This window comes from Pseudorasbora parva, chromosome 8, assembly GCF_024679245.1.
Source record: "Pseudorasbora parva isolate DD20220531a chromosome 8, ASM2467924v1, whole genome shotgun sequence".
Lineage (NCBI taxonomy): Eukaryota > Metazoa > Chordata > Actinopteri > Cypriniformes > Gobionidae > Pseudorasbora > Pseudorasbora parva.
Window position 1 is genome coordinate 27,848,767 of NC_090179.1, and position 20,925 is coordinate 27,869,691.

The 20,925-nt window shown below is 39.0% G+C and overlaps 1 protein-coding gene across 1 annotated transcript in view; it reads left to right on the top strand.

The window, feature by feature from the left end:
* Positions 1-20,925, top strand: part of dph1 (diphthamide biosynthesis 1) — a 127,876-nt gene that overhangs the window by 56,091 nt on the left and 50,860 nt on the right. The window contains exon 4 of the mRNA XM_067450604.1: positions 15,329-15,450. Within this exon, the coding sequence (XP_067306705.1) occupies positions 15,329-15,450 (122 nt within the window). The remainder of the gene's footprint in view (positions 1-15,328; positions 15,451-20,925) is intronic.

A 20,925-nucleotide genomic window follows, 5' to 3' on the forward strand; every position in this document is an offset into this window, starting at 1 on the left:
CTGCTCCTTTAGTTTTGTCATTCTTGCTCTCTCTCGATCGGCTTAAAGAGGAAATAATGAGGCAGACAGTTTGTAGAGTTGCTCAGATATCAAGGGAAGAGCCTCTCCATCTTGGAGGTAATCTGTCCTCTCCTCATGTCCACACGCCAGGCGCGTCTGCCAGCGAGAGGAGGGATGAGCCCACGCGCCGCAGAACCAAATGAAATATGAGGCATCAGCAGGTGCAGCATATAAATATTTCACATCCCTAACCCGATTTGTTGTGCACTGGGCTGGACCTGTGTGCATGTGTATTCTGGGATTATCGAAAGTGTTTTTGTTTATGTACGCATTTATATGTTGGTGAGCCTGCATTTACAAAGTATTTACAAAGGACAAAGACATTGAAGGATGATACAAAATGCTTAATGACATTTTGACAGATAAAATATCTGTCTCCCTACTTTGGAAACACTCCCACGGTAACAGATGCTAATAGGGATTAGAAGTGAAGGGAAAGTTGGAGCATTTGTGAGCACAGCTTTGACATATAGTGTAAGAGCTTCGAGTGACCCAAGTCCTGCCTCGTGTTCCTTTCTAGCCCCTCTCTCCTACCCTGTCGATTCCTTTCTCTCCTTGACTGTCCTATCCAATAAAGGACAAATGGCCAAACATATAGCCAAGTAAAAAAACATAAAAGAAAGTTTTAAAGGACCCCTGCTGAACCAAACGGGGGTAGAAGAGACACACGAGTAGGGAGGACTTGAGCAGAGAAATTAAAGATTCCTAGTGTAGCCCAGTGGAATAATTCATGGAATATTTTTCATTAAATTGGGTGACCAGATCACAGTATATGATGTCTATTTTACACTTTAAAAGCAGAATAAAAAAGGAGCCAAGAGCTCACAATACAGTGCTGGTAAAACTAAAAGAGCTCTTGTTAGCTAGAAGCGGTTCTCTCTGATGTATCAGAAAAGGAAAGACAATCACAAGTTCCATTTCAAGAACACTTAAAACTTCTGACTTAATATAGAATAGTGTAAAATAATTGTTATATACGATAACTAACTGGGTTACACGTTCAGTTACAGTGGGGCAAAAAAGTATTTAGTCAGCCACCAATTGTGCAAGTTCTCCCACTTAAAAAAAGATTAGAGAGGCCTGTAATTTTAATCATAGGTACACTTTAACTATGAGAGACAGGATGAGAAGAAAAAATCCATAAAATCACGTTGTCTGAACACACTGCACACTGTTTCAACTGCCTCCAAAGATTTTCTATGGGGTTGAGATCTGGGGACTGGCTAGGCCACTCCAGGACCTTGAAATGCTTCTTACAAAGCCACTCCTTCATTTCCCGGGGCAGTGTGTTTGGGATTATTGCCATACTGAAAGACCCAGCCACATATCATCTTCAATGCACTTGCTGATGGATAGCAGTTTTTACTCAAAATATCACAATATATTGCCCCATTTATTCTTTCGTTTACACTGATCCTAGTCCTTTTGCAGAAAAACAGCCCCAAAGCATGATGTTTCCACCCCATGGTTTACAGTGGGTATGGTGCAACTCAGCATTCTTTCTCCTCCAAACACAACAAGTTGAGTTTTTACCAAAAAGTTATATTTTTGTTTCATCTGACCATATGACATTCTCCCAATTCTCTTCTGGATCATCCAAATGCTCTCTAGCAAACTTCATAGGGGCCCGGACATGTACTGGCTAAAAGCAGGGGCATACGTCTGGCACTGCAGGATTTGAGTCCCTGGTTTACTGATAGTAGCCTTTGTTACTTTGGTCCCAGCTATCTGTAGGTCATTCACTAGGTCCAACTTTTTGGATTTTGGCACACCATTCTTGTGATTTATTGAGATCTTGCTTGGAGCCCTAGATCAAGGGAGATTATCAGTGGTCTTGTATATCTTCCATTTTCTAATAATTGCTCCCGCAGTTGATTTCTTCACACCAAGCTGCTTACTTATTGCAGATTCAGTCTTCCCAGCCTGGTGCATGTCTACAATTTTGTGTCTGGTGTCCTTTGACAGCTCTTTGGTCTTGGCCATAGTGGAGTTTGGAGTCTGACTGTTTGAGGTTGTGGACAGGTGTCTTTTATACTGATAACAGATTCAAACAGGTGCCATTAATACAGGTAACAAGTGGAGGACGTGAGCCTCTTAAAGAAGTATGCTGCATCCCAATTTGCCTACTTATACTACGTCCTAAAAGTATGTACTCTTTTTGTGAAGAAAAAGTACATACTTTTGAGTATGTAGCAGAAAAGTATGCAAGCTTCGAGACATACTACTTCGTCATTTTAACGTACTCTGTTGCTTAGTTACATTCATCTCATCACCGTTTAACTGCCCTGTCAATCATCTTCAGATTCGTCACAGTTAAAATCCTCCACATTCAGTTTAATTTCCTAGCGTATCGGAGAGAAATGTAGCTGCACGTTGATCTGCCATGGGTGGGTATTTAATGCAGAGACTTTCCTTGTGTGTTTGCAGTTTAAATATAATGATGCATTTAAAAGTTAACGGCCAAACGTGTCATTACAAAAGTTAACAATGCTGCTGCTGGTGAAAAATAATGTGGATAGCACTGAATAAATATTTTTTCATCAGGTTAAATACTGATAATTGATCACTCAAAACTTGATCTAAACCTCTCAACTTAACTGTCTGACTCGCAAATCCGTCATATTTGTAGTTTTTTAACACTTGTTATCCGGGTAATATCAGCCGTTAAGAGTGTGCATCGATCCGCACATCGAATTCTGACCTAAAATGGTAAACCATCCAGGTATCTTTGGAATACTCTTTTCAGCATAATACGATTTGGGACATACTAATTCTAATTTCAAATGCTATTTAGTATGGATAGTATGCGAATAGGGATGCAGGGGTAGTTCCAGGTCTGTGAGAGCCAAAAATCTCGCTTTTTTTTGTAGGTGATCAAATACTTATTTTCCACCATAATTAGCAAATTAATTTTTAAAAAAATTGGAAATATGAATTTCTGTCTCTCATAGTTGAAGTGTACCTATGATGAAAATTACAGACCTCTCTCATTTTTTTTAAGCGGGAGAACTTGCACAATAGGCAGCTGACTAAATACATTTTTGCCTCACTGTATTTTGTCATTTACATACACTGATGTTGCTCCAACTTTTGACTTTTATTAAATGGAAATGTGTATACAAATATTCTCAAAAATCCTTTCCTTTTGTGTTCTATTGAGAGCGAATCAATTACTGAATTTTCATTTTTCTGCAAGAGATTGTTTGTGTAGTGGCTGTTTGTATATGTGCATCTATCTGTCATGTCTGTTTGCATGCGATTGTATGTGTGTGTCCGCTATACAGAATATTGTGACAGCTCTTCACGTACAAATGCACCAGAATACTTCGATTTTACTCTACTCACCTGCCTCTCTCTTACTGCTCTCATGGGATGATGCATCACTTTTACTGTCTCCGAGAAAGCGAAAGAGAGACTGAGCGCTCAAATATCTGATGCGTGTCATAGACCTGGCTGGAATCCTGTAATGGTAACAGGTGAATACTGTGCTTGCCTATCAACAGTTTAGGGGGAAATGGTCAATATAATAAAAATGACAGCATTGGCACATCGTTTTGCTGCCTCCAGTTTATATAACCACAGACTGGCTTGAATTACTTCTTAGACCAAATAAAAAAGGCTGTGTTTATGTCTGGTTAAAATTAGAAAAAGTAAGATTCGTGGCCTGGTGGTTTCCGCAAATGCATTGAACCATAGTGATCATGTGGGTGACATAAGTGTGAATCTAATCTGCAAAATTTTCAAACTAAAGCCTTGTTTCCAGCACAGGAACTTTCCCAAGGAACTAGGGACTTTGGGGTGGTACTCTGTTTGTGACCAGGGTCTGAATGAAGTTCTGGATAAAAACTTTTGGGGAACTTGGGTGCTGAACATGCTGATTAATTGACTACAGACAGCATTTGACCTATAACTATAAGTATGTTGCGGTCCATGCAGTAACAGTTGCTTGCTGTTCGAATCAACCATGAAGTTAAAAAAATGTTTTAAAAAACAACAACGATAAGGTTCAGGCTTATTTAGCTTTTAGGCAGAGGACGAAATCCGGTGGGAACTGGAAAGTTCACTGGACTAATCTTCACAGTACTTCACTGATCAAGATGGAAATGCAGACAGCTCCAGATCTGTGGGAAAAAAGCTCCTGAGGCAAATTGTTCCGGGTAAATTTGATGGAAATGGTGTGGTTACTTCGACAATACTATTTGGTTCCTAAGGATCTCTGAATGGTTGCTAGGTAGTTACCTACTGACGCAAGTCAAAAGAGTGTCTTTATTTTCTTAGATTAGTCCGGTCTCTCCATCAATGCAAGTTTTTTTTTGTTGTCTGTAAGGCGAAAGTTGTAAGATCTCTTGGAAAATAAATAGTTCACCATGTGATTTGAGGTATTTTTTTTTACTGTCTGTATGTAGTGCAAGATGAGTTTAAGGTTTATTGTTTTATTGAACAGATATAGTATGAGCTATAGTTTTAGTAAGCCACTAAAAATGGCAAGATTAAAAAAAAAAAATTTAAAATAAATTTAAGTCAAGAAAAAGGCACTGGTCAAGCAAAATGTGTACAAGCAAAATGCACTGGTCAATTTTGGGATATTTGGCTTATGTGTCACATTATCATATGCTGTTTCAGACTAGTGGAAAGAAAACATCCAAAGTACACTATATTTTTATACATATCTATTTGTAGACTTCAATTACAATACATTCCTTGAGGCCTTTTTCTCAAAATGAATTTTTATCTTGCCAGTAGTTTATCTCTGTTTCAGTTGTACTTACATACACCAAACTTTACAATTGTATGGTGTCTGGTTTAGTAAAACAACATTTTATTGATAAAAAAGGTGAATCTTTATTTTAATTTTAAAAAAAGTGGTTTATTTTGGAATTATAAAAATAAATATTCATCTATAAAAGCTTTGGTTCTATGATGTTCAGAATTTTGATCCTGGCTTTATGTTCAGATTACTGTTCTAGCAATATATGCGAAAGAGCACACATTTAATTAGGCCTTCTTTGCATATATAAACATAGTTTCAGACAAAATGGAAAACCAACAAAATGTTTGCAAGTCTTAATGTAATAAATCAGCTGGGGTTGTAGGGTGATCTGTATTAGTCAGATTTTTTTTTTACCCTATTCACTTGGGGTTCCTTAAATACATGAATGTAATAATTAATCATTAATGGTTAATAAATGATAATAAACAAACCAATTCTTGTAATTCTTAAGACAAGGCACTATGAAATGCTAGCTCGGATGCAGTTCAATTCAGGACATGCCTCCATATCAGGAGTGTGTGTGGGAGACCTGAGGGTTTTGGGACGGGCATCCTGGCATCCTCAACAGAGCGTCTCGCTCTCCTGGGCTGATTTCTGCCCTGAAGTGGACTAACAGGATTTCATAGACGGTGTCACACAGCCAATGATGCATCCCCTCCAGACAGCGAAACCTGCTCACACAAGAAGAAAACCACTAAGCGGTTTTGAGGCCAGCTTTTCAGGCTTTTCATCAAATGAGCAAAACGCATACCCGCTCATCTCGTACACCCTCGCAAATTATCTCAGCCCCTGAGCTAGTTTGTAAAAAACCTCAGTCCACAGAGGCACACAGCTGGACAATTAGAATATTTTTGCCTTTCATAAATCACATTGACACTGGTAAGTATGTATCATGTCGAAAAGAAGAAATAGGCACAGACGCTTTGCTAATAAGGACTTTATGGCTTTGCAGTCTGGATTTAGGGCTGTTTTTCTGTTGTGTAGGTTGAGAAGGTACAAGTAATGTGATTTGTGTGGGCTGGTGTGTATTGTGCTCTGCTAAGTGGTTCAGGAGTTGTTTGTAGACTGGGGAAACGGCACTGGGATATAGAAAATCCAAAGGGACGGTTTTCTGTGACAGCCCCTTGTCGCTGATCTAATATTAGTCTTTGTGTTAACTGAGCTCAGTGAAGTGAGAGGCTGAACACACAAGCACACACAATCTGAGTTATTGAAACAGGGCAGAGGGTGCAGCATTGAATCAATCAGGGGCTTGTGTCCTGGGCTTTCATCCGCAACCCTGACACAACGGCTTTCATTCTGGTTGTACACCGATCAGGCATAATATTACGACCACCTTCCTAATATTGTGTTGGTTCCCCTTTTGCTGTCAAAACAATCCTGACCCTTAGAGGCATGGACTCCATTAGACCCCTGAAGGTGTGCTGTGGTCTAGATATTTTCAGCAGATCCTCTAAGTCCTGTAAGTTGCGAGGCAGGGCCTCCAGGGTTCTAACTTGTTCAGAATATCCCACAGATGCTCGATTGGTTTGAGATCTGGTGAATTTAGAAGCCAAGTCAACACCTCAAACTCATTGTTGTGCTCCTCAAACCATTCTTGAACCATTTTTGTTTTGTGGCACATTTTTCTGCTGAAAGAGGCCACAGCCACCAGGAAATACAGTTTCCATTAACAATGCTTAGATGGGTGGTACATGTCAAAGTAACATCCACATAGATGGCAAGACCCAAGGTTTCCCAGCAGAAAATTGCCCAAAGCATCACACTGTCTCTGTCGACTTTCCTTCTTCCCAACTTTGCTGTCCATGTGATGGATTAAATAAAACATGATTAATCAGAGCAGGTCACCATCTTCCACTGCTATGTGGTCCAGTTTTGATGTTCTCATTTTCGCTGTTGGCGCTTTTGGCGGTGGACGGGGGTCAGCATGGGCATCCTAACTGGTCTGCAGCTATGCAGCCCCATATGCAATGAACTGCGATGCAGTGAACTTCTTGAGCAATTTCAGCTGTAGTAGCTTGTCTATTTGATCTGGCCACACAGGCCAAGCTTCATTCTCCACGTGCATCATTGAGCCTTGGCCACCCATGACCCTGTTGCAGGTTCACCACTGATTCTTCCTTGGACCACTTTTGATAGATAGTAACCACTGCAGACCGGGAACACCCCACAAGAGCTGTGCAGTTTTGAAGATGCTCTGACCCATTCTTCTAGCCATCACAATCTGCCCTTGTCAAACTCGCTCAAATCCTTATGCTTGCCTGTTTTTCCCGCTTCCAACACATCTATTTTGAGGACAAAATGTTGCCTTGCTGCCTAATATATCCCACCCACTAACAGATGCCTTGAAAAGATAAGGTATGTGTTTTTGAAGATAGGCCCATTGACCCCAAACTATTTGGACACTTAAGTCACAGTTAAAGGGACCCCCTGTGGTAAAAATCTAGTTTTAATGTTGTTTTTATGTCTATGGGGCATTTTTTTATGTCTATGGGGCATTTTTTTATATGCTTTAAGACAAACCATGTCCAAATTTTAAATGTCTCAAATGCAGTTTGAAACCACCCTTTTTTCCTACCATTACAAACATGTAACCAAACCAATCTCGTCAGCGTATGAGGCAGGGCTTTTCACCACTGACTTTTAATGATGTTCAAAGCATTTCTAATGATACTGATTTTAGAAGGCAGCTGTCTAACTCCAAGATGGTGAACCGAGACGAGGAGCAGAAACATGATTTGTGTAACATCACTAATACATATTAGCTGTTTGTCAACATAGTTGAGCCGAGGGCTAATCATGTAGTTACCGTTATGTGCCCAACATTGTAGAGAGGTACATAAAACATTCTAATACACCTACTTGTAGATGACCCTTTATAATTCGTTCTTCCGCTTCTTCTTCTTCTGAATCGGTTTCTAGTTTAAACATACAGTATAAAGCTAAATTAAACCAATTTTAATTCCATTTGCCATCATGTAATGTTTACTGCAGTCCAACTGGTGTGATTGAGTAGAGGCAGGAACTAATTTGCATATCCATGGATCCATGTAGCCTATATACTAAAGGAAGCAAGGTTGAGTTAAATTCAAGCTATTTTAAGGCATGAAGAAATTTTCACAGCGAAGAAAATCATTTAACAAAGTCATTTTTATTATCAAAGATGAGTTTTAAGGGATAACATTGACTGCAAGGGGACTTTAAAAGTCAATGAATGTCATGTATTAATTAACAAGAGGCATTTACAAAAATATTTTATAGAACTACCCTTTTGTGGGCCATTTTAATTTAACTAACTATATGTCCATTGTCTCATAATTGGAATGGTTAGTTTGATTAACTTGTAATTCTTAAGACAAGGTCAATTAGACATTTACTGCCACCTACGGGCAGTTTCTTATTTAGAGTATAATTTCATATTTCATATTCTTTTTGAAGCTTTTTGTCATATATTGCTCCATTGTGCTGTGATTACCGAACCAGGGAAAGAAAATGCCTCTGCACTCAATTGCATAGACCTATAACCAATCAGAGCAATGGAGTAAGTGAATGATTACGTTACGTCATCTGTCCATCCTCGTATAAACGCCCTGACAATTTGATTGGTCCGAACAGCTCTGATTCAAGCATAGTTGCTCTACAACGGGTCAAGTCCAGACCGAACTTCCCAGCCACAAATGTTGTAGCCGGGGCTAAGTTCAGCTGGCATCCAGGCTAGTGGAGCTAGTGTAATATATTTGAAAGTAATATAAATAAGAGGGAAGTGATTCCACATTTCTAGACTGGTGCTCTTTTCCAAAAGCTTTCCTTCACAGCATGCTGGACTGGCAAATGCCTCCACTGCGCCTTTATACCACTGCTGCGTCATTTCAATCAGCATGCATCATGTATGCAGCCCGTTGTGCACACTATTCATAAATCAACATTTGAGCTTCACATGTTTAATGCTAAGGGATTATGTTTCAAAGATTAAAGATCTTAAAGTCATAACTTGGCTCTAATTCTCATGTCTTCTGAAATATCCTTTTATAATTATAATTATCACTTCTCTAGCTCTGTTTGGCTGCCATACCCTATACAATTACTGGTCATAAAAAAGCACATTTTATTTGAAATAATTTGCTTTTGAAGGCTTTGATTAAGTAGCCAAAGAGAAAGCTGTGTTTTCTTCCAGCGTTCACAAACAGGAGAGCTTTGAGCCAGCAGCCCCTTGCTCACGCTGAGCTTTGATGAAAGTCCTGTCAAAGCCAAGTAAAGATTTCACCTCTGAGAGACAGGAGGAATAGCTTGAAACGGATGGATCCGCTTCCAGACACAGCACACCCTAATGTTCATTAACTGAGAGAGTGAGAGACACACAGAGATGTTGACCGGTCCTGCAGGAGCATGACTCCGAGACAGGAGGAAGAGAGACATGACAGAGAGATAGACACATGAATTGTTTGTGGAGTTTATGAGTGTCTCGGAGAAAGACACCAAACCATCCAACAACCATCACATTGACAGGGAGTTCCAGGCTTTGGATGAGTCCAAATCTCTGAAGCCACATTGATTTAAAGCATGGTTTTATGATCTAGAAAAATAAATTGTATGTTTTTAACTATATAATGTATTACTTTTCATATATATATATATATACTGTTTAATTTTGTTTTTATTTTGATCTGCTCTGCGTGAGTGTCATTGGCTGCTGTTTTGTGTACAAGCTGCCTGCTACAGAGACACTAATTAACAAGTCCTGTTATTGAGATCACAGACATTTCTACATCTTAATTGCATCTTAATGACATTTCAGCTCAGATGTTGTAGCTGGAGCCAGATAGCATGACGGAAAGAGAGAGACCGCGGATTTAATTTTGTTGGAAGAACAGCAGAGCTACAGTAACAAGCAGACCGGGGCCATATCTGACAGTGACTCGTCTATCCTGCGGTCAGCATTTGGAGGGGTGTGCAAAGCACTAATCACGACTAAAACCCCTCATCTTACTCGCTCTGAGCCTCAGTCCCAGCGGAAGCACGAACTTGATCCACACTCCTGCTCCAATAATTACAGCATCATTCCCAGGTAGCAAGCCCTATCTCGCTCTTGCACGAGCTCCGGTAATCTGACACTCAGAGTTTATATTAATGTAGTTCAGTTTTTCATCCGCAAGCCCCTTTAGTCTGTTAATCGGATACACTGCGAAAATAAGGAAACCTGACAATGAGGTTTTGCGCGTGTTTTGTCACCGCAGGCTGAGGTAGTCATCATTTGCCGGCGACAGATTTGCCAGAATTTATATTTGGGTCCTGCTTATGGGTGCTGTGTGTAAGGCCTTGTATTTTTTTATTTGAATTGGGGTGGCAAAGACACAATTCAAAATCGTGATTAAAATAAGCATTTAAGTAGGGTGAATTCAGGGTGATGGATAGGTATAACATTTCTATTTTTATGTGCATAATTCATTATGAAATATGCACACATTCACTCATCAAAAACACAACACATTTCTTTTCTGGTCACACGCTGCAAAACATTTTTTTTCTTGTTTCCAGTCCAAATATCTAAATATTCTTAAATCAAGATGCATTTACTAGATAAGTAAAGATTTCAATCAGAAACAAGATTATTTTTCTCACCCCATTGGCAGATCATTTTGCCTGTTTTAGTCAAACAATAATTTTGATTTGATTTTCAACAAAACAAGAAAAAATATCTTGTCGTTTTACTTATATATTAAATGCATCTTGATTTAAGAATTGTTAGACTCGTGTAAATTATAGCATCTTTTCATATATGAACAATGAAATCTACTAGAAGAGTTGCGTAGTTAACATTACTAAACATTTATGTTGGTTGTTGAACATTTCTATCATAAAAACAGTTTATTTGGGTCTCACCACCCCCTCTTTCGCTGTTAAAACTAGTGTTGGAATTCAAACTCATCTTCTGTGACCATTAAGGCCCGCCTCCTTTGATTTGATTGGGCATCAAGATTCCCAAAGCCCACCCCCAGTAAAATGTCCCTTTTAATTGTAAATTTCATGGTTTCATGGAGTTTTTTTTAATTCTCTGCTTCTGAACTTCCCCAGTCAACCTCCCCTCATCCATGTTTTATGTTAAACATGAAGAGTGGGATTTTGATACTGTGAGTTTTCAGTGTGGGCGGGGCTTCTCTGTTCAGTTCTGCAGTTTGATATTTTGTAACATGATGCAATGACATTCATACATTTTTAAGTGTGACTTAAGTTTCCAAATGCTTTTGGTGTCCATCACTGTGTTTCTGTTGTTCTGAACCATCTCATTTGTGTGCATCTTATCATTCCGGGCTGGTGATGATTCCACCCACTCATTGAATGTGCATGTGCAAACGTGCAGCAGATGGGCAGAAAGAGAGGGACCTTGATGAGAGAAAAGATGAGCGAATCAAATCTACCCCAGCAAATATTTATTTACCAGATGAGCTCTCCTCATCCATCTCCCGCTGCTTTACAAGCAACGGCTACTTGCCTGCGTCCTTCACATGAGAATAACTGTGAGTGGGGAGAGAGGGTGTGTTTGGGGGCACTGTGTTACTGAAGTAAGCCATGCATTAAACACAAACACAGTGTGTTATAAAGAAATGGCCTGTGTGTGTGCGTGCTTGCGTGCATGCGTTTTTGTGTGCGCATGCGGCACAGTTTGTTTTATATTATACCTATTATACCTTTTATATCTAATTGTTATATTGACGTCCTTCATTTTTTTTAAGTCATCAATATTATTATTTTAAAAAAGTATCACAGGTTATGAAAAAACATTAAGCAGCAGAACTGTTTCCAACTTTTAAAATGATTCATCATATAAGAATGATTTCTGAAGGATCATGTGAAGACTGGAGTAATGATACTAAAAATTCAGCTTTGCTTCACAGAAATAAATGATCATTTAAATATATATATATATATATCGAGGTGTGTGTGTGTGTGTGTGTGTATATATACAGTGCCTTGCAAAAGTATTCGGCCCCCTTGAACTTTTGCCACATTTCAGGCTTCAAACATAATGATATGAAACTCATTTTTTGTGAAGAATCAACAAGTGCGACACAATCGTGAAGTGGAACAAAATTTATTGGATATTTCAAACTTTTTTAACAAATCAAAAACTGAAAAATTGGGCGTGCAAAATTATTCGGCCCCTTTACTTTCAGTGCAGCAAACTCTCTCAGACCAGAAGTTCAGTGAGGATCTCTGAATGATCCAATGTTTACCTAAATGCCTAATGATGATAAATAGAATCCACCTGTGTGTAATCAAGTCTCTGTATAAATGCACCTGCACTGTGATAGTCTCAGAGGTCTGTTTAAAGTCAAAAACGGACCTCTTTCAACATCTACAATGGAATGGTTCAAAAATAAACATATCCAGGTGTTAGAATGGCCAAGTCAAAGTCCAGACCTGAATCCAATCGAGAATCTGTGGAAAGAACTGAAAACTGCTGTTCACAAACGCTCTCCATCCAACCTCACTGAGCTCGAGCTGTTCTGCAAGGAGGATTGGGCAAAAATTTCAGTCTCTCGATGTGCAAAACTTATGTAAACAGTGTAAAACAGCTGTAATCGCAGCAAAAGGTGGCGCAACAAAGTATTAACTTAAGGGGGCCTAATAATTTTGCACGCCCAATTTTTCAGTTTTTGATTTGTTAAAAAAGTTTGAAATATCTATTGAAATATAATATGTATAATATATATATATGAAAAGTAATACATTATATAGTTAAAAACATACAATTTATTTTTCTAAATCATAAAACCATGCTTTAAATCAATACATATATACATATACATATTCATTATACAAGGATTATTAGGAACACCTGTTCAATTTCTCATTAATGCAATGATCTAATCAACCGATCACATGGCAGTTGCTTCAATGCATTTAGGTGTGTGGTCCTGGTCAAGACAATCTCCTGAACTCCAAACTGAGTGTCGGAATGAGAAAGAAAGGTAATTTAAGCAGTGATTTAATCCCTGTTTTGATTGCATTATTTATTTATTTATGCTATTTGCGCAGAAGGAGGGTTTTTTTGATGGAGGGCAAGACCACCTAAAAGTTTTTTTCCTGCATTTAATTAGATCTTTATTAGCCTATTAATCCACATAAACGTTTTATCGCGCTTGATCATGTGCTTGACTAGAATAGTACAAGAACAGGCACTCAAAGACCAGAGGATCACATTGAATAAATCTCTAATATCTATTCAAATGCAAAATCTATCCAGAAATTTGTGACTGACCCTTTTTGGTGACATATAACCAGGACAATTTTTTTGTTTTTTTTTATAATTTTTTTTAGATTTACCAACCAAAAAAAATAAATGTCGACTAGATAATTTTACTAGATAATTTACAGAGTGCTTGGCTCACAACAGAGGTAAACGCCTACAAACTAAGGAAAATGACCCAGACAGGAAGTAGAAAAAATGTCCAGTTAACAGTCCAGACAGCGATCAGTAAAGACTGTACTTGCACCATGGTGTTGTACTGGCTACTTTAGAGAGCTCAGTCTGAATGAGAGGTTAGAAGGTGAATCTAGTGGAGGGGTTTAGAAGTGTGTGTGTGTGTGTGTGTGTGTGTGTGTGTGTGTGTGTGTGTGTGTGTGTGTGTGTGTGTGTGTGTGTGTGTGTGTGTGTGTGTGTGTGTGTGTGTGTGTGTGTGTCTACAAAAAGAAAGAAAATGTGCCTGTGTTCTATTAATAATACCTGTCCCAAATATGTCTGCTTCCAGACAGCCAGCTTCCCATACAACAGTCTCAACTCTCTTTTTCCTCCTTTCTTCTCCTCGCATATTCATTCTCGCTCGTTTTTCTCACTCATAATTTATGTGCTCCTGTCTCATGTTTATCCTGCATTTAAATTTCACAGAGGAGAGGCGGCAGCAGTGCGCCAGTCAATAGATGTGCTAACACTTAACGACCCCTGCCGAAGCAAACAAAAACAGATCGTTGGCTCTTCAAACAGCTCCTCTGAGATCCACCTCACTGGAATGCTTGTCATTGTCCTACAAAATGAAGGAAGGAAGCCAAGGACAATTTGTAGCACCATTTCTTAAGCGTGTACTTTACTGGGCATGGAGGCTCAGTAATGTCCTCCATTCCTTTTTTGAAAGACACTAGAGCAGACACTTAAATTCTTACATTCAAAGTCTAATGTTTTACACAATAAATATTTATTAAATATTTCTAGCTTGCTATGAATCAGTTTTGTATGATATTAAATATTTAGACATGTTTTTGTACTTAGCTGTTGTTTATTGCAAATTGGTAACAAAAAGCATGAGTTATTGCATCACTTGCAGCATCATATGCAAGTCTCCTCTCAAGCTGTGCCTGAATATCTGTATTTTCAGAGTATACTTATTCAAAACATGATATTTTTAAGAATGCAGGTCAGTGACTCAGTGTGAGAGTTTTGGGTTACCGCCCTTATTGGGTCAGTGCTATATCTCACATTTTCTCATCCTGTGTATGCATTTTATTTTTATGCTTTGCTGATTTGAACATTTTCTATGACGCTTGGTTATGAATTTTGTAAACCATTTAGAGTTGTAAGCTAGGGAAAATGCTGTAGATTGCTGACATAGATGAGACTTTGTCAAAATTGTAAGAAAGGTAGAATCAGTAATAATTTTTATCATTTACTGCATGCCATCATTTTCCAGCTGACATGTTTATGTATTTATTGCAGTTGGTGAGAAGGTGTTCTAATTTAATAATGATGTACAAGTTATCATAATGTATACATTTATTTTTGTGAAAAATCTGTAATGCATAATTCAACAGAATTCATTAAAATAATCAAATAATAAATGTAAAGAAAATTATAATTTTATAATCTTTATTAATATTTTTTAAATGTTTTGGAACTAGTGAAAATGTTGGCTGGGCAAATAGAAAACATATCTCATTGGTCCATAATACTGCTCCATATTAAAACACATTTGTCTTGATTGGATGTTATCATGTCATTGTCAGCATTTTTGCTTCCAGTGTGTTTTGCGTCAACAAAGGAAGTGCCGTTGAAGTGAATGGGAATGCTAACATGCTAACAGACAGCTTTGTTCAGATTTTACATTGTCGGTTAAGTACCCAGGCACAAGTTTATTGGCTTTCTCGTGGATCACCACTTGCAAAATTTGAATCTATAATCGTTTACCACTTTCAGCAAACCATAGCTATTAACTTTAGCGTGGAACTTGACCCTTTGCCATAACATTTTTATGTTCATCATTGTCCAGTGCTTTGTTGTGTGGAGGTTATGCTAGATGTTTTTCCAGACATGCACAGAGTGCATCAGCTTACGGCTAGCGGGAGCCCACTTAACTGGGAGACATTGATGTCTGAGTGACATTTCCGCTTGAGAGTGATTGATCTGCCAACTGTGTGAACCCGTCATTTTACTTGCGGCCTAAAAGATTTGAATTGCAATAGAGTGGTGATCAAGGTCATTGATTGGTTGATTGTGTTGTCTGGCAGATTCACAGAGGCGGACACTCTGGTGATGGGAGATGTGACATATGGGGCCTGCTGCGTGGACGACTTCACTGCGCGCGCTCTGGGAGCCGACTTCATGGTGCATTATGGGCACAGTTGTCTAAGTGAGTATGTGCACACACACAATCATTATTCAAATGAGAATTAAAGGGGTAGCTAACTTAAAATGTAACATTCTGTCGTCATTTTCTCACCCTCCTACCAAACCTGTATGACTTACTTTCTGTGGAATGCAAACTTATTTTGGTACATTTCTGTTGATAGACAGACACAGTAAAAGTTCACTTTCATTGTATATAATAAAACAACAAACAAATAGTTTTCATTAATTGAAATAATGCTGAAATACATAAATATTAGATAAAACCTAAACTAAATCTCAATAATAAAAAATAAAAAGGAACTGAAGCTATATAGGGAAAAATACTAAACCTTTACAAAACAACAACAAAATTACTAAAATTAAAAAAAAAAATTACAAATAAAAGCTAATTCAAAATATTAGTAAATACTATAATAGTACACATAATAATAAAATAACACTGGTATGGAAAAGAGCAGTGTGAACTTATTTTGTGTTCCACCGCAGAAATAAATAAATGAGCTTTGGATTCTTCATAGTTGGGCATTATAACCATTCGTTTGACATATTTATAGAGTACACACCCTCAAATTAATTTTCATAAAGGAAGACGTCTCATGTTTCCCTAATCTATCGTCTTTCTGTCTTCCTACGGTTTCTTGTGAGCATGTTTCAAGGTCTTTCATTGATGGATAACTGCTTGTTTGAAAAACATAATTGAGAAAGAAACCAAGAAAGCACTAGGGGAGTCTCTAAGAGCAAAGGTTGGAGACAGTCAGGCGTGGTAAGGAGAAGTGGAGATGTATAGATTTTACTCTAGAAGTGCTTTGCAAAGCTGCTCTCAATAGCTCAGTGTGATAGCCAGTCCGAGTCGTGATGTGTAAGGGATAGCGGATATTTTGAATGGGCCTGCCTGCACGTGTACTCAGCAGATCAATAGGGAACATGCATTAAGTGTGTCCTTTGAAAGGCCTGGATGTGCCAGACTGGAGGAGGCCGCTCCTTCACCCCCCGCTGCCCATCAGCAGCACAACATACAGTAGAGGAAATGCTAAATCAATAGGGCCAATATATCTCCTGCAGAACAACCTCTCCAAATACCAGAACCTTCCAAGGGAATATTAATCCTGCGTCTAAGGGCCGAAGCCTCCAGCACATAGCACAAACACACACACATATACAAGGCAAGGCGTTGCTTTGACGTGGTGGTGATAGGTCTCCTGTTGTATCTGGTACTGTAATGTCAACAGCAGGTCCTCCAGTTCCCGTACATTGTGTGGTGGTGGTGGTGGTGATGTAAGGTGAACCCGCTTTTCCAAGTCAAACCACAAATATTTGATTGGGTTCATGTGGGGTGAATTTGAAGCCCAAGGCATTAACAGAAATTCACCATCAAGTTCCTCAAACCATTCCTTGTTGATTCTGGTAGCATGGCATGGTTTATGAAAGTGTTGCCATGGATGGGTGCACTTGGTCCGCAATGATGTTCAGATACCTGACAGCTTTCAGGGATTGTGCTATTGGGAAAATGCGGGCTAAAGTGTGCCAAGAAAACATTCCCAACACCGCCGCAAGCCTGCCCAACAGTGCATCCAGGTGCCATATCCTCTGTTGGTAATCGGTGTATCCGCTCTTGTCCATCAACATGTTGCCCCTGGAATCTTGACTAGTCAGACCAGGCCACTTGCTTCTGATTACGTATCTATGGTCCAATATCAATGATCTTGGGACCCATTTCATGCATTGTTGGCAATGCTGGGTCATTGGTTATGCAGACCCATACACAAAAGAAGACTACGGTGAACTGTGTGCATTGATACATTGCCCTGGTCACCACTGTTGTATCTGCAGGTGATTTGTCGCACTGAGGCCCTGCGGTCGCTGTGAACAATGCATGACAGTCTCCACTCCCCACTGGCATCAATGAGCTGCAGATGACACACTGTCATCGTTTTGGCCATTGTGGACACCTTTTCACACGTACTCACTACAGCACCATGTGAGCAACCCAAATGGTCCGTCGTTTCTGAAATCGAAGTTTACGAGATGCTGTTCCATCACAATTTGTCCTTTATCACGCAGCTTTTCTCATTCTGACACCGAACACTCAACAAAACACACACAATACTGGCTGAAAGCTTATCCTCTGGTGGTATATATAATGCTCTATGAACTGCATTGGTGCCACCATTCAGTTTCCAGGGGTGCTCTTGGCTTTAGGCTGGGTGTATATATATCCTTTGGGTAAGAATTGCTTGCCATATCACATTTTTGCTCTGCTTTGCTCTATTTGCTTAGATTTGTAATGTTTCTTTTAGTGATGTCCCAGAGACCAACAATATTCAAATATCAAAGGTTAAGGGGAGTGCAGGTCTGAAAGCAGTTGCAGAAAGCCTATACACGTATGTGGTATATAATTTATATATGCCTACAGCAATTGCTTTCAATATACAAATACACTCTATAAAAACTGTACATATACACTATATTGCCAAAGGTTTTAGGACACCCCTCCAAATAATTCAATCATTCAGGTGTTCACTTCCATGACGAAAGTGTATAAAATCATGCACCTAGGCATGCAGACTGCTTCTTTTTGTGACATTTGTGAAAGAATGGGTCGCTCTCAGGAGCTCAATGAATTCAAGCGTGGTATCGTGATAGGTTGGCATCTGTGAAATAAATCCATTCGTGAAATTTCCTCGCTACTAAATATTTCACTGTAAATTGTTAGTGGTATTATAACAAAGTGGAAGCAACTGGGAACAACAGCAGCTCAGCTACGAAGTAGTAGGCCATGTAAAATAACAGAGCGGGCTCAACACATGTTGAGGCACACAGTGCGCAGGTGTTGCCAACTTTCTGCAGAGTCGATAGTTACAAACCTCTGAATTTTGTGTGCCGTTCAGATTAGCTCAAGAACAGTGCATAGAGAGCTTCATGGAATGGGTACCCCTGGCCGAGCATCTGCATCCAAGCCTTACATCACCAAGTGCAATGCAAAGTGTCGGATGCAGTATTGTAAAGCATGCCGCAACTGGACTCATGCCGCAACTAGAGCAGTAGAGATGTTATCTTAAGTGACGAATCACGCTTCTCTGTCTGGCAATCTGATGGATGAGTATAGGTTTGGCGGATGCCAGGAGAAACGGTACTTGCCTGACTGCATTGTGCCGTGTGCAGTGTGAAGTTTGGTGGATGGGGAATTATGGTGTTGGTTTGTTTTTCAGGGGTTAGGCTTGGCCCCAGTAAAATAAACTTTTAATGCTTCAACATACCAAGACATTGTGGACAATTTAATGTCCCCAACTTTGTAGGAATAGTTCGGGGATGGTTTTTCATGAATTAGAGTGGAGACTGCGAGCTAGGCCTTCTTGTCCAAAATCAGTGCCTGATGTCACAAATGCACTTTATTAAAAAATTTCCATAAACACTCCATATTATTGGATTAAAAATGGGGTGTCATTGAAGTACATGTGCATGTAAAGGCAGGTATCCCAAAACATTTGGCAATATAGTGTGTGTGTGTGTGTGTGTGTGTTGTTTGTGTGTGTGTATGTATGTATGTATATAGTTATTAGTTTTTATAGTCTATATTGAAAGCAATTGCTGTACATTTTGAAGCTCCTCAATCATATCTGCTTTTATTTTAACCCTTAAACAAAAAAATAGAGAAGGGAAGATGATGAGGGGATGGAGACGGTGACTGAATCCATGCTTCTTATTGACAAAAGCTGTAATTGCAGTGAGTAAGTGCTCTCAGTCTGCCGTGCTAATTGGATAAGAAAAATGGATCGATTCCACTTAACTTCAACCCCCCAGCCCTTCTACATCTTTTCTTTTCGTTTTCTAGCACCTGCGGAAAGAGCTTATTGCCACTTGTGTGTTTCATGTGTGTATGAAAATAGCCCTGTACATGTGTGTATTTTGGCAGTGCCCCACTTAAATGCAAAACTTTGCAAGAATAAAACTTTATTGCCACAGTCAGTAAAATCTCTCTCCAAACCCTTTGTCTCTCTTTCTCTCTCGCTCCACTCAGCCATGTACATCACTTCTTCTAGTTACTAACTAGTTCATGACGTTTATTGAGTAGCTTTGTTCTAAAAAAACCTTTTTAGCTGCCTCACAATACAATGCCTATATAGGCAGCTGCCTTCTAGGGGATCAGATTTGGATCCTTTGCATGGTTAACAGCTTTACAACCTGCAAGCGAGAATCTTGAGATCCAATTCAACAGAGTTTGATGTTAGCATGTTTCTAAGCTAACAAGTGCAGTACACTAAATCCTTGTTCAGACTTCCAGTCCAAATCCTATTTTGGTGCATATTCGACTGAAAGTGATCAGATTTATTGTGATTTGAGAGACAAAACACAATTTTTTTTTTTGTGCCACACAGCCTCCTATGTTTCAGCCGCTGCATCAGAAGACATAGTCCTGTTGTAAATAAGATAACATGTCAATGGAAAACCCATCTGTGTTGTTGTTTTTGACATATGTCTACCAACACCATTGCTATAGAAGCCATCACAGATATCCCGTAAAACGAAAGAGCAGCAAGGACACACAAATCGTATCTGAACAGTTGTGATACACAGTGTGGACAGTTAATAATTTTAGATCAGATTCCAATCGGATACACAAATAATCCAATTTGGACTTACAGTGTGAATTTAGCTTAAAAGCATAACGCGTAGCACACAAAACATTTTAACAATCTTTTTCACTGCTGAATGAAATAAAATCATAATAAACTTTTCTCTCACCTGGTCCGTCTTTTCCTAAGCATTTTGCAGTACATTCTGGTATTGCCTTCCCCATGTGCATGCATATGATGCTGTCTTAGAGTAAATAATAAGAGACAGATGTTTCTAACATGTCGGATGTTAGAGCAAACACAAAAGAAGATCATTTTGAAGAATGTTGGTAATCTAACCGTTTTGGTTACTATTGACTTACAGTGTATGAACAAATGACAGAATATAATTTTTTTTATGAGCTACCCTTTTAAAATAGGCAGTGCTTATCAGAGTATGTGCTGTTATATAGACATTTCAGTGTGCTTACTGAGAAGCTTCTGTTGATCTTCTGGCTTTGAGCGATATCAATTTACTTCTTCTCTTCCCACTTGCTTTACTGTCTAGTCCTCTGTTCTTACATAGTTAAATGGGCTCCAAGTTTAAAACACTCCCTAAAGGTGGCATTTGCCTAATAGCAGTGAAATGGCCATTAGAGCAGGGGCTTTAAAGAGAATGCTGCAAGAAGAGCAGCAATTATGACCATCAGCAGTAAATAATGTAGATGGAAGAAGACTGAATCCCGCCTCTCCTCTTTCAGCTTTGCTGCCTTTTAAATGGGGTGTGAAATGAATGGAATTAATAGCAATTGTGTGATTTTCTCTTTTCTTCAGTCAGTGTCATCTGTAGATCTAAGGAAGGCTGCATAACAAAAACTTTTCTCAGTTTTCAAGACATTTACAACATGTTTTTTGAGTTTGCA